The sequence below is a fragment of the Homalodisca vitripennis genome, chromosome 8, assembly GCF_021130785.1.
Source record: "Homalodisca vitripennis isolate AUS2020 chromosome 8, UT_GWSS_2.1, whole genome shotgun sequence".
Lineage (NCBI taxonomy): Eukaryota > Metazoa > Arthropoda > Insecta > Hemiptera > Cicadellidae > Homalodisca > Homalodisca vitripennis.
In genome coordinates, this window is record NC_060214.1 from 74418501 (window position 1) to 74444738 (window position 26238).

The 26238-nt window shown below is 30.2% G+C and overlaps 1 protein-coding gene across 1 annotated transcript; it reads left to right on the forward strand.

Annotated features, from left to right (window-relative positions):
* Nucleotides 1-21808: 21808 nt before the first annotated feature.
* LOC124367145 lies at nucleotides 21809-25790 on the forward strand. Its single transcript, XM_046823795.1, has 2 exons — nucleotides 21809-21915; nucleotides 24072-25790. Exon 2 carries the CDS (start codon nucleotides 24076-24078, stop codon nucleotides 25324-25326), a length of 1251 nt encoding a protein of 416 aa, XP_046679751.1. The 5' UTR covers nucleotides 21809-21915; nucleotides 24072-24075; the 3' UTR covers nucleotides 25327-25790.
* The last annotated feature ends 448 nt before the right edge of the window (nucleotides 25791-26238 follow it).

Below are 26238 nucleotides of genomic sequence, written 5' to 3' on the forward strand. Positions count from 1 at the left end.
AAAACTTTTTGTTTGTTACTAGTTTATTTTACATCACTCTCGTAAAAATTACATTATATATTTGTTTTAGTTAAAAAGTTTGCGTGTTTATTATCCCAATAACGTGGGTTATTGTCATAATAAACGTGGGTGTATTGAAACCGTACATCGCCGCTCGCACACCCACAGCAAACCATCAGGGAAGCGCGCCCCCATGGTGGCGAACGGGAAGCCGGATCAAAAACTAAACTAGGTAAAATAAAGAACACCGTGGTCAGTATACTCAGGTTCATTTACTATGACATAACATAGGCCTATCCAGCGAGAGAAAAACAAAATTTTTCAACAAATTTCACACCAAAATGAACCTTCCTATCAATATAAATATATAGGCTATAAAATAAAAATAAAAAAAAATAATAAAAAAAAGGTGCCTGCAGTAGTATATACCTCAAACAATCCTTGTCAGGTGCACCTGCATTACAAAAAATTAGAAAAGCCATAATTTGAAACAAGAAATGCCAATTCCACCCGGTATCCTTCGGCTAAGGGCGGGCTCCTAATGAAATCCAAGAATATAACTAAATAATATCTAAAACTAACTTAAAATTAAATAGCAAAATATAAACTATATAAATGGCAACAATAACAATAACAAATAAATAAAGAATATGAGCAGGGTATCACAGATGTTGACTACAAGATATTGTCCATCATGGTGGCCGTCCTTCAGCAGAGCGCAAAAGCGAAGGTTCTCTGGGACCACGCATGATGGAGAGATGACAGGAGAAAATCAACTCATCTCTTGGACCTCATCAGTGAGGGGTCGTACACTTAGCCGCACATGTCAGAAGGAAAACAGCTCAGTAAAACTAACAAAACAACTTAAATAAACAAAATTTTCAATCTGGAGCTACTCCTAACTTGTACACCACGGTTTCGGACTCTTGACGCCACCCTCCCGGAAAGGCCAAACGCCTTCAAATGGTCAGTGGCCTCTGCAGCCAATAAACCACACACACATACACTATATAAAACACACATGAACCGGGGAGATATAGGTATTGAACCGGCTCAGTATTATGAAGTTAATGATAGCAAAATCTATTCCTTCATTGATTGCCTATATAAAAATGTTGAACAATTTGTTATTCATTTCGAATTTATTCGTGTATATGTATATCATATTTATGAAAAACAATTAGTTATTGAGCTGTAAGTTACATACAATACCACTTTCATGCAAAATAGTGAACAGCCAAGTGATAAGGCTTTGTTATGTGTACATGAGGGCAAGCACGACAAAGAGATATCTATTTTTTATCAAAGCAATGAGAGAATAACCTGCACTCTACCATATCTCACTTTCCTATAAATTATTGCAATCATTATGACTAAAGGCATTTAATTCTCCACAACACCGTGTTCTAAACCGGTACCAATAGGGTATTTTGAATAAACTCAAATTTATAGATATATTTATTAGGAATTTCAGTACTAATAAATTTTAAAATATGCCAATTTAAGTACAACACAGTCCTTCTTTAGAAGAACTAAATAATTAATGAAGATTTGTAATATTTCTCACTAAACGGTATTATTTCATTTTTTCCTTTTTATTACTAAGGTGGAAATCTATTTTTTAAGAGTAAATAAAATAAATTACCGCTTAATATTAGTGTTTCCAGAACGAGGACGTAAAATTGTCTTTAAATTAAATCTTAATTCAGCTCTCCAAATATTTTTTTACATGAAAATAAATGAAGGGGTGTTGGAGGTGTATTGAAATAAAATGTCTTTGTTTGTTTCAATTAAAGCAGATATGTTTACTGGTATGATCAGAGGTATTTGTTATATTAAATTACCATAATATATGATGCATTAGATATCGTCTATGCATACACAAATATAATGAATCCTTAGTTTAAATTTATATAGGTTGTAGAGTAAGTTTGTAACTGCATTTGAGCCACGAATATACAAATAATATTTGAAACAGACGCAATCCGATTTCGACCTTAAGCGGCTTGCCATTTTCAGAATATAAGGTCGCTCCATCATCTCTTTGTTTCAGAATATCCCAACAGTAAGCTTTACAGGGTGGATTTAAATGTGAGGTTTGGTTTTTAAAACAAATATTCCACATTTAAAAATATGAAGATGCATTATAGAGGAATTTTAAAACTGATAACCTAGTTCTACCAACATTTATGCCATTTTATAAACGTTGCTTATCTTTTAATCATCACAGTCTATTATAGTTGTATTCTTGTTGTATTGTATACTATTAAAGGATGTTACTTGTTTAATTCTTGAGCTCCCTTACACTGTTGAAAGTCTATGAACACTTTGGATTGCAGCCAAAACTTGCATTAAAGTACCCTTCCTAACTTACCAGAACATTTATAATTTGAACCCTGCTATAAAACGTAAATGTATAAGAAGTTTGAATGAACCATATGATACATATGTCGAGGCAATATGTCAGATAGATTTTGAAATTTACATTAAACTTTATTTCTTCAAAGACACGAATATCTTCTAAGATGTTACATTTCAACCATAGAATTTATTTAAGCGCCATTGTATCTTTTAATATTCTGTTTTGTCTGCTGGTGAGATTAGAAATAATATCTTTCCACTATAAAGTATGTCTGTATAACCATCCGCGTTACATTTCAGTGCTGAAATAAGCGGTAGACAGTCCTACCGTATGTACTCCTTTAAGTATATATTCCATAAGCAATGCATTATGATTTCTAGGTCAGGGCATGCCAACTGATCATAGTACATAACTCAAATATATGTTGCGTATCTATTGTGATTACAGAAAGGTAATAAACAATCAATTGGAATTAGCTTATTATTAGTAGCTGTACGTCTGTCTGAACCTTTATCCTTTTGTCTCTCCGCACGTTTAGCCCACGAAGTGATGTTGGCTACACTCTATAAGCACAAAGGGGAGTGTGACATTGAGTCTCAAGATACATTTATGTCCCCGATAAGCTGGGCAACCAGGTGGGTTTCCCGATAGCGATGCTGCTATAGGCTGTTGCTAGGGCTCTGTTCAGTACCACCTCGGCAGATGGACGCACGCATGGGTATATACTGTACCTCTGGGTATATGTCGGTGAAAAAACAACTTTAGGTACCCTATTCCAGATTAGGTGGGTAACGAATTCGATATTCAGAGTCTACAGGAGAAAGTGGAACTTGGCTCGTCGTTGCCTTACGGTACAGGTCAACCCGGTGTATCTTGTACCTCTGGAAGTATGCCTATAAAACTGGTCTTCTAGTAATCTATTCCGTTCTGGCCAGGGTCTGAGCAACAGATTCAGACATTAGAGACCACTGAGAGAAGGGACTTAGGCTAGACTTCTGTCATCTGCACGTTTGGGAGCATGACACGGATCCCATTATCATGTTGAAAAATGTTTATAAATTAATCGTTAACTGAGTTAGCATTAAACACCTCAGCCCATGACTCCTGTTGAACTTCTAATAAAAAATGTTAATATTTACATAAACAAGGGTTTTTGTAGGTGAAAACCAAGTTACTGACTCGGAATGTTATAAACTGTGATTCATGATCCTAAAACGGTATTTTAAAAATGCCAAAGTACGATATTTGATTAACAGGAATGTCTGTAACCCCATTATCTGTGGCATATGCGCTATGATTTGTTAAACGCGTTAGATTCTTAATTAGTGTTCTTAATCTAAAAGCATAAAAAGATCCATGAGAGCCTGTGTTTTATTACATAGTTGATTTTAGAATTTGACATTGAAGTCTCCATATAACCGATATATAATTCAGATACTGTGCTATTAGTAAATTGGGATTTAGTTCCTCAAGAAAGGGGTCCAAATACCTTGTAGGTGACCTGTATATAACAATTAATTGAATCTATGTTTGTACTAGGTGTTGTAATAACCGTACATTTAAGAATAATGTCTTATGATATACTACTTATTAACTTTAATTCAGATGTAAAATAGCATCATTTGAAACATATCGCAACGCCAACATGTATGTGTGACCTTTTACAGACTGCACTAATAAGACTGCAGCCAGCAAATTTAGTCAGGTGCACTTGAACTCATTTTGCCATGTCTCCGATATGCAAAAGAAATCAGAGTCAGTGTCAACTAAAATTACTTTCATAGATTTGGCCTAGTAGTACATACTTTGGGCATTAAAGTGTATAGCAGGAAATACTCTTAGGTACGCCTGTATGCACTCCTCTGTGTAGTGTGCACTTTGACTGTGTTTAATTGACAGATTACTAGCTGATGTACAAACATTATCATTGCGTTCTAGTTTACATACATACTTTCACGTGCCACTGTAGCCTTAAATTTAATAAACTACCTAAATGGAATAAATTGAAGTCAAAGAAAGCAAACAAAATAATCTAAAATATTTTCCATAGATTATATAACACACAGAATAAAGTGGGCACTGAATTTTCAACCACAGAGAATGGGCATTTCGTGGGGTATGTTTCGTAACTGTTGTGTTAGAATACAGCTGCGGTGGTGTTGTTTGGTCGACACTGTTTCGCCATCAAAAGCTCTCCTCTCCATTCCACAGCTCTTTATATGGTGAATACATATACGTATACAAAAATATTAGATTGGTGGGTCAGTATTAAATAAGGTCCTGAGATTCAAAGATATAATTTTACTTCTCAATCAACAAAATTATTGCACATGTTATTAGAATATGTACGAAATAGGTTACTATTAATACATAAATTAACTGCATATGATATAAACGGAGATATCACACTATATACTAATAATTAATTGTAAAACAATTTTAATAACAGGTATATTTTTAGGATATACATACATTAAATATTTATATTTCAACAAACATTACAAGAACAATTTTATAATCTTGAAAGTATAATAGAAAAACATTTTCCATCTTCTTTGCTATAAACAGTACAGTACTTCGTTTCAAGGATTGAAATATATCCTCTTCTTCAGCTGTAATAAATCTGTAATAAATAAACATGCTCAAAGATACTTAATACGTACTAAGCTGCAGCAGTGAACGTCTTCTAAAAGAAATATGAAATATGTGACTAATACGCTTAAAGCATAATGTCTAGACTGGATATTCCAAATCACTACCGACCACAGTTTAAAATAAACCATGTCTTCCTAAAAAATTATATACCTGTTGAAACAAGGTGTAATGGGATATAATGTATCCTAAATTTAATGTTTTGTAGAATATGGGAGAATGTCTAGTATATTTTTCATTATTATATAGTTCAGTCACGCATGGTGACATAAAAAAGACCGCAACAGTCAGAAAACGAAGAATATATAATCTTCTTTAAGAAACACTGCAATAATATTTGATGACAAAACATCAGAAACATTTATCTATTCACATAAATTTACATAGGTTTACAAATTCTTTCCTTCATTTCTTTAGTGAACTATGAAATAAATACATTAATTTCGATACGAGAGAAGATTTTTTGTAATTTTAAACTCAAACAATCTTGTTTGGATCATGTTTTGTTCGATATAATCTAGATTCATGTTTTATACCAGGCATTTTTTATTATTAGCCTGCAGGTTACTATTCAGATGGCTATATATAGCAATTATATTAAGGAGAATTTAAATCACAAAATAGTCTAAAAGAACTTAGAACCTATAATTTAGCCCTTTTTGATTAATATAAATGTGTAATGAAATAGTCAATATATTAAAGAAATATCATATTGAAGGTTGAAAAGCAATCTAAGTGAGTAATTTAATTGTAATTGCAGTGACCAAAATAGAAACCGATAGATAAACTAAGATGAATAATTTGTTACAACACGTTAATTACAGAAATGTACCCTTTAAAAGATGAAAACATAAAACAACTAATAGTTTTATGTTTGTGCGAGAGTCGTTCCTTACAGAAACGATGTACACAGGACAAGTTTTATAACTAAGACTTTATATCTAATCTAGGTAATGGCGTACAAAACAACAGGCTTGTATGAATTCCATTCTAGTAGTTGACAAGATTTTACAATTAAAATGTGTTTGTATCAAAATCATCTATAAATATTCCAAATAATACTACTGACCGTCATAATAGTTCTAACTGTTGACCATCGTGGAACAATTGTTTACATTTAAATGCTATAAAATACTAAATGCACAGAGCTTGATCAGAATTGTAATGCGGATAGAAAATAAAATTAATTCAATATATACATTTTACACGAGACTGCTTTAATGACTATTTAAAAACATCATATATATTTTAAATACTATATCTAAAATAAACTAATATACTTCTTTAAAAGGATCTTAATAAACAAAGGTGTGAAGTTTTCACGTACGTTACTCCAAACAGGTGCCACCTTGATTGTGTGATATGGATATATCAGTAGCGTAAGGCACCGCTCTGCCAACGCTTTGCAATCGGGCCCCATATGTTGTCGTGCAAATGTGAAGAGGGGTGTCACGATAGACTTGAGCGGTGAGCGACAGTGAGCGGCGCCGCTTAGCGTCGAAGGCACCGCCAAACCCTGCCCGATTACTTTTTGTACGACGCTCAGATGAGTCATGCTTCTTTGCACGGTTTTCAGTCTAGTTTAAGATGGCAGAGGAGCAAGAACCACTTGAGCCTCCGGCAAAACTTAAGAAAAATTACATTGTTGCTTTGAAGAAGCTTAGTAATACTCAATTAACCGATTCTTTTCTTCTCCAATCTGCCCTTCAGTCTATTTAGAATAAAATCAAACGTCGGTACGCTCATCCGAGTGTACTAGAAAAAAACGTTCTGGATCTTCTTTCAACTGTTTGATGAGATGGTGGTACTCTCCATAAACCCTTCTTCTCCTGTCAATTGGATGAACTCCCCCATTGGTTTTATCCCACGCTTACAACCCCGAACTAGACGCCTTTTCAACATTGAATTTTTCCGATAACAACAGAAGATGTACTAGGTCCTCACTCGAAGGCATATTGCAACACACTCGCGCCGCTTGTATTGACCACCCTCGCCGCTCTGGTGACGCTCGAGTGCCGCTCGACGCTCGACGCTCACCGCTCGTATCGTGCCCGGGGCCTAAAGAAAAATCCCAAGCAGTTAACTTTTAACCGGAGAAGGCTTCTCAAACCTACTTACGTGCATATTTTGTTCCTATCGGGAAAACAAGGGTCAACTCTACCATTTCAGTAAAAATATCTTAGATCGGTGGTAAAAGACAAGGATTGAAGTAAAGGCTTTTTACTTAAATAGGTTTCCTAGACCTATGTGTAACTATTAATTATATGGGCAACAAAGCAGACTCAGCTTTGACATTAAAAATATAATTAATTCGAACAAGAAATGCTAATACACGTGCAAAGTATGATCATGATACTCTTAAGCATAAATAAAGAAATAATCATGTACCTGATGTATGATTCCATAGGTCTAAAACTTTATGACTTCATATAACTACATCATATTACATCATGCGTGCTTTTACTAAGTATTATAAACACTAAATCTGCGGGTAACAGCTAGTTAGCAATATAAATTTACATAAATGTAGTAAATTTCCTATAGGTAAAAAATTATCGTTATAACATTTAAAGAGAATTATCATTACGGCATCGCTTTTACGTAACTCTATTTTGTTTAATATAATTGAAATTAAGTTATCTTACTAGACGGCACTAAAAGGTGAATATAACTCGTAAGGCAAAGTAATCACGATCCAAATAATGGCCGGTAGTTTATGTGAGATTAGACAAAGGAAATTACGCTCTTTCCAAGATTAAAACCATTTAGAGGAAGATATTGGATAATTGTACACCTCACTAACCCCGGCGAACTTTTCACCCTTTACCTAATTACGTGTTAACATTCAAATGCATTAATGATACTGTTTGTTGGTCCATGATATCCTTATTAAATTAGCAAATAATTTCATAAATGGTTTTACATTATTTGGTATTTTAAATTTTGTGAACTTTTATACAGCTTTAAGTTTATTAGCCAATTACAAGTATATAGCGTTTTATCAAAAACAATATCAACAAATTACTTTAACATTGAAATTATATTTTAAAAGTGTAAACATTTTAGGGATTCGTGCATAACACATATGCTTACTGCTTCCTAATAAAAAAGAAAAAAATTTTTATTCGGATACATGTTGATCATAAAAAATAGGTATTAATTAACTAGTTGAAAAAGCATTATACAATTTTTGGACTTTCTTTGGAGGGGAGGTGGGATTTTACTCTTTCTTTATAACAGAGTATTCAGGAGTTTTAAGCTTTAGTTTGATGTGTTATGTGGCTGAGGGGAATGTTGAAATGACTTTGCATTATTCTCTCACTTACTACATAAACTATATGAGTATAAATGAGTTTTACTTTCAAAATTTACGCAAATCTTCAAGTTTCAAATCATATTTTATACTCGATGAAACAGAAACCTTATACTGTAAACTAAACCAATGGGTTTACTTCATTTATTGTAGAGACCTGCAACTTATCTAATGTTTGCAATTGCACAATCTAAAGTTATAGTATTTTAAGTTATTTATCCTTAAAAAAACTGTCAGTAATTGTAATAGGAACTATATGTTGAGTTTTACAGAGTTATGGTTGGTGTGAACTAAAAAGACTAAAGGTAAGTAATCTTGACATTAACATTTTTGAGTAAAAAGCTAAAAAATATCGAATATACATGTATCACAAATTGAAAGATAAAAAAATAAAAATAGTAAGTAATATGTTTTAAATTATATAGAAAATACTATAGGAAGAATAATATTTTTATGTGACTTATAACAAAAACAGAATAATGTTATTGTGTAAATGTAATATTTATTACGAAAAATTGGAGATCTTTAAACTGCTTCAAAATATATTATTATAGGAGATTATTTCTTCAATTGCTGATATATTTTATTGTAATTTTAACTATATATCCCTAGGTAGGGATTAACGATTTGAAAGTTAGAAAAAGGTGTAGTTACTTTATTTTGAGATTCTTACTAAATTTTAACTTCAAATGAATCGCGCATAACTCATTTGCCTTCATTTCATTTAAAATGAAATTACATTTAAGAAATTTCACTTAATTTTTCTAGGAATAAAGACAACCTTTTAAAACGTATATAGAAAGAAAATCTTATAAAGAAAATGTTCCTGATAAGACTAAAAGAAATTAATGAATTTAACTGTTTTCAATGTTATAATACTCTTAGCAGGTTCGAGGTCTTTTTGAGTGTTACTTTGAGGTTCCGGAGTTACTGAACAAGCTAGATCAATTACAGGTGGCCAGAAGACAGATCAGGACATAATGCATCTAGACAATGCATCTGTTACTAAGCTTTAAGTTTATTGCGTAGTACAGTGTTAATTATTATCAAATATATTTATGATGCTTTTTTAACCTAAAACTAATGTATTTCAAAACATGGAATAAATATACACCTTGAAAATAAATTGAAATGATCATACAATTGTGTTTAATGATTTAACAATCAAAGCCATAGTCTATAATGTTTCACAATAATCATAAATTTTCATGTGGCGAAAAAATATATCTTATAGGAAATATAATACTACATATCTATTTTAGTGAATGAAACGGACGTAATTCTATGTTGACTATAAGATATGAGAATTAAATAATCGTTCGTTTGAGCCTATAACCTACTAAATTAGTAGGGCAATGATAAACCACGCTCCAATTTGTAGTTATCTAATAGTGAATGGTTCTGATGATATTATTAATTATTAATAAATTTTTATCATGATCTGAATATTATCTAGAGTATTTTTTATATCTTATGAATTTGTTTTGCATTTGTAACAATGTATTCGAGATTCTAACGCTTTAATATTCAAAGTGGGCGTGATATATTGTCATGACAATATGTTAATTAACGAACTAATCTAGTTTCTTCCATTATTTCACCTAACTAATATTCAATAATTAAGATTATAGTATTCAACTATTAAGATTAGAAAACAATAAATATACGTTTTACATTTATTATAATCTTTTTCAACGATCTTTATACAATTATGTTTACTCATTTTATTGTTTTGTTGAGCGTTTTATTAGTATTACGCATATTTCAGTCCCATAAAAAGATTAAGTGCAATGAAAATAGTTTCCTCGTATAAACGTATAATAAATTAAATGGTTCTATTTAATAACCAGTAACATATTTCAGTTTATAACAATGGTGATGGAAGTCCTTAGACGAAAGATAGAGTTCTGTTAACTGAGCATAAAATTTCATTTATCAGGTTATTAGCTGTTTGTTACGGTTTTGCGTAAAATGATAATTGACTTAAGGTAATATTGTTTTTTCAATCTACTATTAGAATTTCTATGTTAATGTAAATATTAAAATAATATGCGGTATACTGTGATGTTACAGTAACCATATAATAAATGACCAAAGGTCGATAATGAATTACAGTATTATGAATTTAAATTAAATAATTGTGTCTATTTAATAGCACACTATATGTCTAGCCGTCTGCTATTTTATCGTCGCCGTTATAAGACCAATGTAAAAGACGTGTTTTCCAACGTTCAGCCAAACGAATTGTAGTAACTTGCATCTACACTTGATTGAGGTTTCCCTATTCAATATGAAGCTTCATTATTAAAATTTAGTTTTTAGGTAAGTTAAGTTTCAATATATTTTGTGTGAAAGAATGGTATATAATAATGAAACGTTCCCAACTTACGCTCAACCAATGATTCTTTTTACTAAAGAAAAAACAGCCAAAGCTTAAAATACCGGAAAACATTCCGAGACTGCAGTAACGATATTTAGATGGCGGGATAAGCCAGAGATCAGTTTTATAACCTTTACCTAACGTAACGATACCTCTGGAATAAATCTTATCACCCAGAAGATCTATCGTGGTTTTTAGGCTTATCGTTTTATTTCTTATGCCAAATAAATAAACAATATATATAATATCATAATTGTCGTCTCACGTATTAAATAACACTAATATTATGGTTCATAGGTGATATATATTTAAAATTTTTATTTAATTGTAATAAAAAATATTTCGATTTTAAAATAAAAAGAAGAAGTATGGAGAATTTTATTCAAGTAACCTATATAAATAGTTAGTTAAAAAAATTACTTAGATAATATGGGACTGAATTACACAAAAAGCAACAACCGCATAAAATTTGGATAGTTAAACAATAATATAATAATAAAATAAATGTATAACACAATGTGTATAAACCTTTTAACACTTTTTTACTGTTATTTTCATACTATGTACATTTCGAAATCTGAGATTTCATCCTCAGGTACTAAGGTTTAGTTAATTATGAAAATAAATCATTAAAATCAAATTGTCATGTGTTTTTTTCTCTACCTTGGTGGCTAAATTTGTTGTATTTTATTTTATGTGTGATCAATGTATATTGTTTAAAAGTCTATGGAATACTAAATTTTGTGTTAGAAAATCTTTGTCATTTAATAATATATTACGATTAATTTTGGCTTTTTTGTAAATTTCAAAATGTTTGAAAGTAGATAATAAGCGACTTTTTTTGCTTGTGTGTAAAATTTCAAGATTGTTTTCGATGTTAGTGTGTGTATGGCCAGTGTTATTTAAATGGTCTGCATATATCTGCAATATAGTGGGATTTACAATCGTTGCAATTTAATCCACTATTGTTGAATTTTGATTTTGATTTTTTGATTAAAAGTCGGAGGTTTTTCGAGGTTTTGAAAGCCAATTGATATCCTTGTTTATAAAATGATTTGTTAATTTTGTGACAATGTTTACCAAGGTAGTCTGATTGAATGTATTTGATATCTCTTTCTACTTCCTTCTTATTTTATTTCTTTGTGTAGTTCTTCGATAATTTAACCTTAGTACCTGAAGATGAAATCTCAGAAATGTACATAGTATGAAAATAAAAGTTAAAAAAGTGTTAAAAATGTTATACATATTATGGTATGCATAGTTATCAAACACTTTTTGAGGCTGCATCTCTAATGTAAAATAAATGGTTGTCATAAGGTATGTGGGTTTTGAACTAAATTGTTACGTTACAGAGACTCGCTTACATTACATTAAACTATATCTGGAGATACTTCTTCTCTATATTACATGTTTCTATTGGTTTAAGTTCATAATATGCAATTGTGGCTAAAGTTTTTAATACAACTGATATTTCAAATCACCCAAAACTTAAGATACACTTAAAAAGAAAATATTATTTGTGGACAAGAGCTTCATGCGAACATGACGAATTTAATTCCTAAATACAACATTATTTTGGATTTAGTTAATTTATGAAATACTCATAATGTTTCAATGAATTATGAAAATTACGAAATATTATGAAATTCGATCTAAATTAGCCATCTATAACTAATCTGAAAATGTTGGATAACTCAGAACTGCAGTGTGGTAAGTGTAGAGGGCTGTAGTGGTGAGACTGAACGTTTCTCTCGTACGAAATTGGATTACCTAGAATAGAAAAAGCAAAGCCTGGTCGGCATGACCACGTGCACTCTAAATAATCCCAGCTGACGAGGAGAAATTTAATACGTTCAGAATTTCCCTCCCATGGTGTCGAGTATTTTATCCTAATAAATACAAATTTGACCTGCAAAAGTTAGGAATTCGTGGCTGAAGTTAATTTTACAGTTTTAATACTTCTATAATACCATCAATTTTGTTTCAAATCATGATAGTGATGTTTCATCGTACCCAGTATTTTTATTCCAAGACTTGAACTTTGGTCTCTAGGTTATATGTAAGTGTTTACACAAACATGACATTTTTAGAAATAGTAATTTAGGCACTGTGCATTTTTGCAGCTCCCCCCCCCCAAGGCTTCAATTTTAAAAAGTAGACAGAGACATTACTTATAACATACACGGCAATGGCATAATTAAAGTAAATCTAAAGAAGTTAGTTATTTATTACTTGCGTGTACGTCAAAACTATAATATTTTCTAAATACTTTGGATAGAGTTCAAATATTTTGATTGTAACGGTAATCAACGTAGTTGTTGTAATGTACTTTAAACTTATGAGTTGAGATTCAAAACAACCCATTTTATTGTAACTGAAGCGGTTGTAAATTTTCCTCTGAAATATGAGGTCTAAATCTGTCAGGTTAAATACAAAAGATCGAAACATAAAATACTTTCTGCAACAAAATTGTAAAAGACGTAATAATTTCGTTGCTGATGTAAAATAGATCCTTGAACATAATTAATCAAAATATTTGTAATAATGGTTTAAGCCAATTAGTGATGGTCCGAATATCCATAGATAGTCAACAAAAAGTCGTTCTACATTTTAATTGCGTGACTGTGAAAATATCAGATGTATATTACTTTCTTTAATAAATACATTTCTTTCTTTCTTTGTTTCTTTTGTACGGATGGTTGTCGTTTCTAAAAGTCTAAAACCAGTGCATTCAATTAATAGTGTTAACGTAATTGCGAAACTATTATGTACCGATGTGGTGTTTGTTTTCTGTCTTCCTGTTTACATAAATTCAATTCTTCTATTTAATATGAATGCTAAAAGATGAAGTCACCCTGAAAATCCGTGTTAAACCTCCGCTTTTACTAGTAGTACTCAGTGCCACGTGGTTTTTATATGAAATATATTTGATATCTATGTGCAAGCTGTGCAATCGAGGATTGCAGTCAGTACAAACATGAAACCCTGATTGTAGTCTCTGTATCTTGTCAGGTGCACTATTGAGTTGCACTATGATGAGAAATGGCTTATAGAATAAATAAATTTCCAAATTTTAATAAACGGATAGGGCATAGTCCTTATTTTTAGTGGGAAGTGCGATCAAATTAATCGAAGAAAAATAACTACCTACTCACTACAAACTTTCCAACTTCTCGATATCACAGGTAGAAAAATATTGAACATTTAAGCCTCACAACTTAACGCTTACAATGCCAAAGTCTCATGTAGCGTCGGGTTTGACACTCCAGGTGCTAATTAGGAAAACTAAAGTACATTCCTTCAGATCCACAACACATAGGAGCTTAAATAGGGCTGAAACCCAGAGATGTATTGAAACATTCTGAAGCCCTATAAAGATTAATTTGATAAAGACGTGCCTCATGACTTAAGCTGAAAACCAAAATAAATGTCATGAAGATTAATTAACTACCCATACAATTATAAGCAATAGAAGTCCTATTTCTCCCACATTTCCAATGCCCTAGAAAGGTAAAACTTGAAACACCATTATTATTATTATTTACTCAACAGGGCATTGTGTCAACGCAAAACGGTTGATGTTATAACACTATTATCAGGTATAAAATATAATATATATTCATTGAACTATGTTCTACCCTCTACGTTTCAATATGGTAATAGTTAGCTAGTTAGGGGAAGGGTCGGTATATAAACCTTCTACACACGCATCTCGGCGTCTTTATAAGTACCTATTTGCGATCTCAAACTGTTGGTGGTTTGCGAATTCCGTATTAAATTACAACTGTGCGCGGGCTTTTGCTTAATTAGCTCTTTTATAGTCAAATTACGATTTTTAAATTAGGACATTTGTTGTCAGCTAATGTTAGCTATTTTAGAGTTTCTTGTATTAATTTGGGTACAGAAGGGAAATAAGACTATTTAAATTTATTATAAGTACTGTTCAAAGTAAAGTCTTCAATTTTTATATTAAAAGTTACTGGTAATAATCATTTAGAATACTACATTTATTATGATTTCTATACACAAAAGAGTTTTTATTTTATTATTTTTTAGGCGAAACATATTAAAATTATAGTTGAAACTTGACTCTGTGACAACAGTAACAGGTTGTGATATTAAAGAGGTGCGAAGACTTTTTCAGGAAGTTTTTGGTTCGGTATTTTTCAGCCTCATATACAATAAAGAAAGGTATAATTTTGTAATAAATTTGATATGTTTATTTTATTTTAGTTTTGTAAGAAAGTAAAACTTTTATTTAGTTTCTATTAATTACGTTAAATTTAAAACTAATTCATTTTATATGTGAAAAGAGCATGGTTTCTTAAAATATTTTACAACAAAAGTGGTTATGTACGCATTTTGGAATAAAATATAAATATTTAACAAGTAAAAGGATTGTTCTTGTAAGTCCAATTTAATTTTAAATTGATGAACTCTCTACAGTATATCTCTATTGATTAGATACTAAAACTTCGTCGATGTATTAGAAAGTAATATTGTGCTATGTCAGCAATAACGTAAAATCATAATTGGAGCAGATAAATTTTAGATCTGTGCTACTGAAACTGGAACAGGCCAATTGATGAAAGAGCACTATCAATTAGCACGAGGACCAAAACATAGATTGTTAATTACTTTAAACAAACTCTCCAATAATATGAAGTTTTTATTTTTGTGAGGCCTTTCGTACTCAATGAGTACATCTTTGGACTTACACAACTGAATAAAATTAACAATAACAATAGTAAACATAAACAATTTTTGTACTAAATAAAAACGTATGTCATTAAAAATACAAAGAGGTAATATTCTATGACAGCACAGTAATGTTATATGTATATATAAAAATAAAGTTTATATTTAGTTAAATCAAATAAAGTAATGTGAATTTTGAAAAGGCCCAGGTTCGTTGTTTACCAGATTATTTTGGTTCTTTTTTATAAAAATTGTTTCATATGCATCAAGGAATTTTTTATTTTGTACTTCTTTTAATAATTTTTTCCATTTGAAAAAGAGTGTCCAGTTTGAAGTGCATGTTTTGCCATGGCTGATCTTTCTTCCTGTTGGTATTTTAAACATGCTCTATGTTCCTTAGCTCTCTGTTTTAACTTTCTTTTTGTTTGGGCCAATGTATCTTAAATTGCCAATTGTCACAATTCATTTTGATAAATTCCACATTTTTCTTCTTCATTTAATTTTATTCTTGGGATTTCCTAATATATTCGTTAATTTAATTTTGGAATTTGTAAAATACATTAATATTGGCATGTTTCTTAAAAATTTTAGTAATATCTGTAGATAGATTGCTGTAGGAAACAGATATCCATTTTTCAGGTTCTTTACTTTTGATTTGGTATAAAGTTGTTCTAGAATTTCTTTCAATACTTTTCTTTTTCTTGTTTATCATGTTGTCAATCATGTTAGTTTTGTGGCCAATCAATAAAGCAGTTTCCTTTATTTTCTTAATTTATTCTTTTTTTATAATTTTCTGTTGATAATGGGAGTATGTGAAAGCCGATGGATTAAATAGTGAAAAACTGCTCTTTTTTGTGAAGGGGGATGAAATTGAATCAACAGGGATGAATCTGTCATTTTGTGTAGGTTTTTCTGTATATATCGAATTCAAAATGGCCAGTCGTATTTTTCATAATTATTAAATCGAGAAATTGGAGTTGATTGTCATTTTTCTATTTTACAAGTGAATTGATAGAAGGATAAAAGGAGTTGAGAGAAATCGATTTAAAATTTTTAAGATTTTGTTTCTTGTCGAAAACAGCAAAAATATCGTCAACATATCGTCAACTTTATATTATTGGAGAGTTTGTTTAAAGTAATATATAATTTTTCAATAAGACAAGAGCTTCAAGAATGTATAGATTGTTAAATAAAAGATCGTATTCAAGTAGGCTATTAGTATGAGGAAAAATACTAAAAATATTGATCAAATTTTCCTTTAGATCTCTAATAATACGTCACTAAGTTCTCGGAACTTTAACATCAACGCCGAATAGCCGCATTGTAGACATTTGTATAGGAATTTAACATTTTCTAGTAAACTCTTGTGTAGGCAATCGCATATAGTTTAATAATACAAACTTGATTTTCAAGTTAAAATTTTATAGTTTAAAAACTTTAAACTATAAATTACAATTATTCGTGTTCTGTATGTTAAATAACTGATTGCCTAACATTTAATATATGCAAAAGTGATTATATAACAGAAATATAATTTAATATTGAGAATTTTTTTAACAAACCTGTCTAATTGGTTGCTCGAACTCCTAAAACCTTTTCCACTGTTAAGATTTATTGCATTTCCTCTTTTTTATGAAAATTGTATATAAATAAAAGTGATTTTTTGTCTAACAAAACACTTTGATTATTATCGCAAATTAAATTACTATTTAGATCTGAATATGGGTTATATATGTTTTGAAAGGTGTGGTTAAAGAAATTGAAAATAAAGTATTTAATAAAGATAATTAAATTTAGCAAAATATTTCATACAAATTTTAGAAGTACTTTGGAAAAGTTACAAAATATTTTTAACATATTAATAATGCACATCAGGAACATGTATACTGAGTGTAAAAAAAATTATGGTTGCCTGTAAAGTCGGTTTTTACGGGCGAAGATTTTACGTGACAACGTCTTTTTCTCGGTAGAATATTTATTGATATGAATATTATTAAATTGCACAATAGGAACAAGGAATTGAATGAAAATAAGAATTGCACAAATTTTAACTATAGAAATATATTTTGTTTACTAAAACATTGTACATAATTTGAAATTAATTAAAATTTGTTATTGTAAATGGTAAAGTTGAATAAAACATTTACTAAAATTGGAATTTGAAATTCTTGCTAAACACAGTTAAATTCTAACTCCGCACGTGGTGATTGGTCGGTTTAGTTCGTTTGTTTGGTCGCACTGTTATGACAGGTTAGAGGTTATAATTTGTTATTTTAAATGTTTGACTAGCAATGCGCGCTGTTTTCTTCTCAATCGACTGAATTACGATTGATTGCAGAGTGATTTAAACTAATAATTTACTTAACACTATCAACATTTGTCAATAGTATGACTTAACCTATAAACTCAGTTTCTCAACTTTTGTGTCAATCTAACAATTAATCAATCAATCATAGTTTTACGATAATGAAATATCAGTGTACAATTATTTACCTTTATTGTTGTAGTTGTTGTAAATGACGAATCTAAGCAATCCACATTTTCACGAATAAACATCTGCTTTATCCCGTGCGGCGGACCCACAGTTATCTGCTTTATCCCGTGCGGATCCCGTGCGGCGGCCCCATTGGACGGGCATCGTAACGTTACCGGGCGTTACACTTTTTCATGAGTGACTCCGAGCCGCAACCTAATTTAAGACGTTGTCACGTCAAAATATGATAATTAACAATAATGAATATATAATATGATGATATATGATGATTTTAAATAATTTAATTCATTTAAATTAAATTTAATTTAATCAAACAATTATTTGAAATCAATCAAACTAGTTTTACAATTAGCCTTGTTAAATCTGTGAATTATGATATATAATATAAGAAAATACAGCTGACACCTTAATACCATACACGTAATATTGGCATTGGAACACCGTTAGGATAATCGTGAGTTTTTACCACAATCATTATTCATTTAATTGGAACCACTGTTCACTAAGTTCATCTATGAGTGAGTAGTTTTATCACTTATGTAACTACTGTGCCACAACCGGGTCAGAGTCTGTTTATCGCGCCGCAGCGCAGCGCTAGAGTCAACAGATGGGGAGATGTGTGTTTGTAGTTCATTACCAGAATACGTAAGCGGTGACTGTGCCTACACTAGCCCAACTGTGGTTGTGGCTGCTCCCAGATAACCTCTCGCATCGCCTGCGCGCTCCTCCAAATTAAAGTCCATTACGGTTACACTGTTTGAATACACGAGCGTTTCTATAAATATTTTTAGAACTAAAAATGAATTTCATTCTCATGATTGTTATAAAAGTCAATAAAAACTTATGTAAGCTTGATGAAATTTCAAGATGTTATTATTCAAAAGCAATAATTATATTCTATTCTTGATTTGAAACGCTTAACATCTTGTAGGACGGTCTTACTACTATCCCCTATACGTAGTAGTTATTTGAAGGTTAGTTAGTTATTAAGTTCAATGATTTACTAAAAATATGAATAATTATAATAACAAATAACGTTATAAACTTATAGTATTAATTGGCAACAGAAACTAAACTTCAAATGTAGTCAAGAAAAGTACTGTTATCAGTAGATTCATCTTAAATAAACCCCAACCAACCAATAAATAATAAAATAACTAATAATGGAGACACTGAGCTTTCACCATATTATATATCTTCATACCACATTTTAAAACAATGCTATTAGTGGTACAAGTGATTGAAAAGCTAACAATTAATATATTAATAACAGTATATAATAACAATAACTTTAAAATCTATAATACATAATAAGTATAGTATTTAGAATAATTGAATGTAACACGTAATATATCTTTCACAAATAAAAAAAACAATAAATAGCACATATTAACAACAAAAATGCATTTAAAATTAATACTCAATAACGTTAACTTGCAATAATAAAGTTTAATAGCAAAAGTCGAATTTAAGAGAAAGAGAAACGAAACCTCTAGAATGGTCTGAAACTGAGTAATTTTACTATTACTCTGCAATGGTTGAGCAGACAGTCTTGTTTATTTTCAGCAGAGCATGATTGTTTTGGACCGGTTGCTTCAAGACTATGCATATTGTCATCATATATTAAGAGATCTTGTTGACATTCTTAAATTTCATGCTTGTTTTATATAAATAAAATACATTCCTCTTACTTTATTTGTATGTTTCTTTTCTGTATGTTGATTTTCTTTCTGATTTTGTTTCCCAAAACATTATCAGTGTTATGTCCTGTATGTGTACTACGTTAAGTATATTCTGTGTGTAATATGTTTGTTATAACGTGGTTGTTCTTCCATTATAACTGATATTTGATTGTTAATTTATAAATATAAGGTTTATATTGTATTACTTATTACTTAAATTAATCTAAAAGTTTATTCAGTTTCATTCTACAAATGATCTACAAAAATGTATTATATAAAATGAATAAGAATTTTAACAGTTTCTAAATCACAATTACATAGGCTATTTTAGTGTATGTATTGCCATAGGTGAGATCTGGACCATTTTTGTATTATATTAATATCTTACTTTAGTTTTTTAGATTTTATTGTGGTTTTGATAGTAGTGAAAAATAATAATATTGTTATTACTATATTTAAAAATAGTATAATGCTTTTTTAAGATAAAGGTTAACGAATCGAACTCTTAGTTATTCCGTACACATTAGTTATTTAAATAATTTATCATTTAAGGTACATTTAGTTTTTTTTCAATAGTCGGAAATGTTATCTCTATCCTAACAATCCATTGTTTCCCATTGGAGTAGGCTCTTTAAAATATCCAATTATTATACTACAATATACAATTACCTACCAAAGAAAACAAAAATATTGTGTAAATTTAATATTATAAGTAAGTATTATTGAAAAGTCAAATACTTAAAAAATCTACTCTATTAAATACTACATTAAAGCCAATGAAACAAATTTCTCAGTTTTTCTTTTGGGTAAGAATACCAATGCATTATCACTCGCTTTAGCAACTATCTGTGCTATGGCAGTATGTGATGCACGTGATATTGTTACACATTGCAAAATGTGTAGCATTCCACTTCTAAACTCCGCATTTCCATTAAATATGTTATTCCTTTTGAGAGGAATATCAAATTTGTACGGTTAAACTTTTGTTAAAATCTCGAATTCTCTACAAACCTTATGTACTCAGGGATTTCAAACAATGGCATGGATTCCCACGAATAAAAGACCTTCATTGAACTCCAGTTCCGTGACCGAGTCAAGTAAATTAGTTCTTAAAGAGATATAGTGTATTACCACGAGTTATGTAATTCCGGGGCAAATAATATATTGGTCCATAACGGAATGATTGATAAAATATTCTATAGATAGGAGACAAATATTCATCAAAGAATCGTTTATATTTGATAACCACGAACATGCAAAAATAATAGGACAAATATAATGGTACACATCGAAGCTATAGTGAACATAAAATATCTGGCTGTACAATAATAGATATTCGCTCATCTAGAAGGAACTAATAAATGTGTGTAGTAGCAAATAGATTATTATATACTCCAAAATACATAGGTTTAAATAATAATGTCTTATTTATTCAGGAACCACGTGCGTCTTACTACTGAAAACCCTAATTACATTAGCCAGCGGAAACCGCTAAAACACTATTCTGCATTTTGAGAAGCTTTATGTAAAGAGAATTACATGTGGGATGAATTTGGCGTTAAAATTGGGCAGAAAGTTTTAGAATTTGTTTAAGGTACAGGATGAGGAAACCCTTACTAGCGGAACATGGAGTGCACAATAAGATTAGATAATGAGTATTGGGAAGGAAGGATCCTTTATATTTAGTTTTATTGTAATCTCATGTAATTAATTTCAATTTAAATTATATACCTTTTGTAACGATTTTGTTACAATCGCTTAGAGTATGAAAAAACTACAGTATATTTTGCTTTTAAAGTAGTTTTTCTTCATTGTGGTGTAGTTTATTTTGAAAAGCTTATTACTATTAATGCATAAAGTACAATTTTCTCCATGAATATATTTTAGTATATTATTAGTTGATAAAAGCCACAATTATTTACTAAAATACTGACTCTAATCACCATTCCTCATCAACCTTTTATCTTAAACACGATAATCTACTACCCAAATAGTAGAAAGTTATTGCATAACACATTTGTTCCCATTTAAATGAGTTCACCCCCAATTACGTAACTGTATTACATTGTAGCCTTGGCACATTGGGTTACCAGACAACTTTTGATAACTGAAGTGTTAAATTTTCTTATCGCTATCTCTGTTTTCGCAAGAGCAACTAAACTAGGTCGGAAACTAGATTAGTTGTTATATAACCACTGTCAGACATCATTAGCAGCGTGGTCTCAGCTTGGAAAGCTATCTGTGGTTAGTTGTTCGTATTCATGCTCGTGTTGTACTTCCTAGGGGAAGTACGGCAATTTATTTTATACTTTCCTGGATTCCCCAAGAGAGCAGGTACCAATTATCTAGCATATTATTTGTTAACATAAGATATTAGTACATATTGCAATAAACATTCCGAGATATATGTTGTAAATATTAAAGATTAAATACTTGTTTCTTTTTAATAAAAATGACTAGAAATATGAACCCATGTACTATTAATGAATAATGATGTAAGAATTATTCGAAGTGAGGTATAATACACTTTGAGTACGTTCTTAAGCTGCAATATTTTTTAATAAATATATATATTAATATATATATATAAATATATATACATACATATATATATATATATATATATATATATATATATATATATAAAATATATATATATATATATATATATATATATATTATAACCTGTATCCTATACAGATCGGCGGTGATGCAATGCTTAACATTACATCTTATTTATACAGGCCCAATTCACATAACATTGAAATTAAAAGTGGTGTTTCAGGCATTATACTTTAATTATAAATCGCTTTAAAATTATATGCACAATTGCACATTGATCTAGGCAAGCATTTTAAACTTCTCACAGACCGCCACCCCAATGTACGCGTGTGATTGTTATTGCGTAAAGCATAGACAAAATAGTTGCAAACATAGTATAAAGTTTATAAATATTATTTTTAAAGTACAAAATCGCGGTTACAGACATATTACACAATTAACTTTACCGTGCATTAACTTTAAAATACGAAAAAAATCTATTACTTTATTGTTTTTTTTAATTTTCAGAATGTTTATATTTTACAATTGTCAAGATAAAACACCTTACGCAACTTTAATGACGGGAGTGCTCAAATATTGAATGAAATATTATAGTGTAATTTTTCTACTGCGCAAAATAAAAATGTTCTTTAATTTACTGTTTTATTTATCAAAATTAGCTGGAATAATAATGCAGTGTGGTATTTTCCAAGTAAAAATAGTTTGGTTATATAGTAAGGTTCACAAGACCATTTTTTAACAAATTATAAGAATGATTTTTTTTAATATTCAGATTGTAAACCATTTTTAACAAACCGTTTTTCACATTTTATAATAGAACTATGCACGAAAGTGCATCTCAGTCGTGTTTCTAAGTCGATATTTAAATATGTTATACTTATACAACAGAATAAGCTTTATTTATGTACACATTTGCTGGTATTTGACATGTTCAACGCTGGACGCTGGTGGTTAGGTTAATAATTAATTGTGTTCTATAAATACTAATATAAAGCTCCTAATAACGTTTTCGGATTAGTAAGACATCAGAGTGGTTTTAAAGTACCTAGGTGCATTACCTACTCATACCCCACACATTTTATACGTATAGAATAATAACAATAACATTTCTAAACTAAGATTTTATACTTGATTACAGTTTTAATGACGCAATTATATGATTACGCTATTTTACGTTGGTATGCAATTTTCTTATAAGTTACACGAGCTAGTTTGACCACATTACACAATTGAAAAAAATAATAACAACACAATCAACACTTATTTATATTTTCTATATTTTGAATGATTTCATGAAAAAATTGCTTTCAATCACTCTTAAGAGCATTTCTTAAATATGTTTTTAAAAATATAATTTAAACTTATTACCACTCACGGGCTTAAAAAGCGAGAATACTATGTAAATAGTTCGATATGATATTTTTTGCGAAAACATTCTACAAAAATAACTATTACACGTAGCTTGAATGATTGAAATAACCAGTTTGAACCAATAATAAAGTACATTTTTCAAAGAATATATTTATATGTTTACAAATAAAATATATTATCATGTAATTATAATATATGTCATAAGCTCCAAACAAAATAATTACGGAATATTATGTTTGTTTGATACGATTTTTAATTTATAATTGTCAGATAGAATTTTCATAAATAATTTAAAATATTTATCGATTGTTTTCATATAGTTGATAGCATTTTCGTGAAATAATGCGTGCTTGTGGAATCTTAAAATTAAGAAACTTTCTTCTGAAAATCATAACACATGTATTTTACAGTATAAAAAGCATAATTTATAATAAAAAAATTATTTATTATAATATATAGTTCGTTATTACTATTAATATTAAATCCTTATTTTCATCATGTTTATTTTAAAATATCAGCCAAAATTAGACTAAATACAACATTTTGCTTTGTTACAGAACCATGAAAGAAGATTTACCTGCTTGGCTTGATGAACACTTTTTATACTTGGTGCTGCAAGGAAAAGAGTTGTACAATGGAACGATATCCATTATCAACTATTCAGTACAGCCTGCTGTGGCTCCGGGAAACAACTTTGCCAGCAACCTCTACAGAGTTAACCTATATTACAGTGACGAGAGTTTAAAAAACATGTACCTGTCTCTAATCGTAAAGGTTCCAAGTACTAAAGGATTTTTGGGTGAGTACTTGGAAGTCATGGATCTTTTCGGAAAGGAGCGTAAAATGTACGACACCATCCTGCCAATGTTTAAGGAGACTTTACGGAAAGAATTGGGTCCAATATCCCTGCACTGTCCATTAAGAAAGGGGCTAGTTTTGATGGACCTAACAGAAGAAGGCTACAAAATGTGCAATAAGTGGAAAAGGCTTGACTTCCCCCACTGTAAGCTGGTTATAAAGGCCATCGCCAAATACCACGCTGCTTCAGTTCTTTGCTACCACAATGACCCGAAGCTGGTAGAGTCAGTTAGTAAAGAAGTAGTATATCCTGATGGAGGTCCTTATGAAAAGGAACTCAAAGTGTGGGTCGAAACCTCAGTGGAAAATATCGCAAGGAAATTGAGCAAGATTAAAGATTGCAAACTATATGCAGATTATATTCTGGGTAAGTTAGACAAAATTTGGAAGTCTGCAAAAGGTATGTGTAAAAGAAAAGCAACAGGTTTGAATGTTCTAAATCATGGAGATTTGTGGGCCAATAATGTATTATTTAAATATAACAGTTTTAATGAAGTGGAAGATGTGAAATTTATAGACTTTCCCATTGCAAGGTTCACATCTCCTGTACTTGACCTGATGTATTTCTTATGGATGAGTGCCAGTGAACGTGTCCTGAGCGACCGGCAAGAGGAGCTGTACAACATTTACCTACTGAACTTGAACTACCATCTGCAACAGTTAGGCTGTGTAGAGAGGATGTCCAGAGAAGAGTTACTCCATGATCTTCACTCACTTTCTGACTGGGCACTTCTCACAATCTGTCTATTCATACCGAATGTCATGTCTGAGCCAGAAGATTTCAGCATAGAAGACTTCAGCATGGAGGATGTCGAGAATGGAAAGACCAGTGAGTGCTTTCAAAAACTACTAAACGGAAAGAGTTTCACAGAGTTGCTCCCATTGCTAGTGAAGTTATTCATGGATTGGAAACAAAGTATTAGACAGTTTTCCAACGTATTTTCACGTGTTTAATTCCAAGAAAGTAATGTGTAGAAAAGGTTAGATAATGGTAATAAAACAACAAATTTCTTTAAATTAGGCAAAAATTAGGCTTATAAAACATTACATGTTCCACCTATAAACTAATGACGTATCTAGTCAACTATGTTAGAATAAGAAATCGTATATTTAACTTAGGCTATTGAATTATACGAGCTGGACAATAACGTGTCGAAATTATCGCTTATTTTGCTAAATTAGACCAAAAATGGTTTATTTTTGTAATATTAGATTTTTCGAAAGAAATCATTAAATTGTCTTTAAATATTACTTTTATATTTTGGCAAATAGGGTAAAAATTACCGATAAAAAAATTCTCTAATATTGTATAAGTTTTGATTAACTTTCTATTTAAGTTTCTACTGGTGTATTCACATCGGTTTAAAAATTAAAAAAGTTTAAATTGGGAAATAAAATAACTGAAGAATAATATCTTATTATACCGTATAATAAGCATGTGCTTATCAATATGGTATAAAAATGTTTCACAATTTACTGAATTTTAACGAGGAATCATTCATGAGTTTTTTTTATTTTCAATATACAATTATTTGTTGTTATTTTAATTATAAAATGCTATAAGAAACATAAATTTTTATCATGTTCGGTTCACTTTTAATAATTTTAGTTTTTATTTTAACTTAAGTATTGAAAGTTATGAACAAAGTATTGGTAATGGACCTACGAGATAATTAGTATCTTAATATTTTATTTAGAAACTATTGATTTTAGTAACTGTACCTGAAGTTAATTGTAATTGACAGCACTTTTAGTGAAATATTTGTGTATTACTATATATATTTTGTACATAATATTTATTTTACATCACGTGTGACGCAAACTTAATATGTACATAATATTACAACAAATTATGTTGTAATAAAT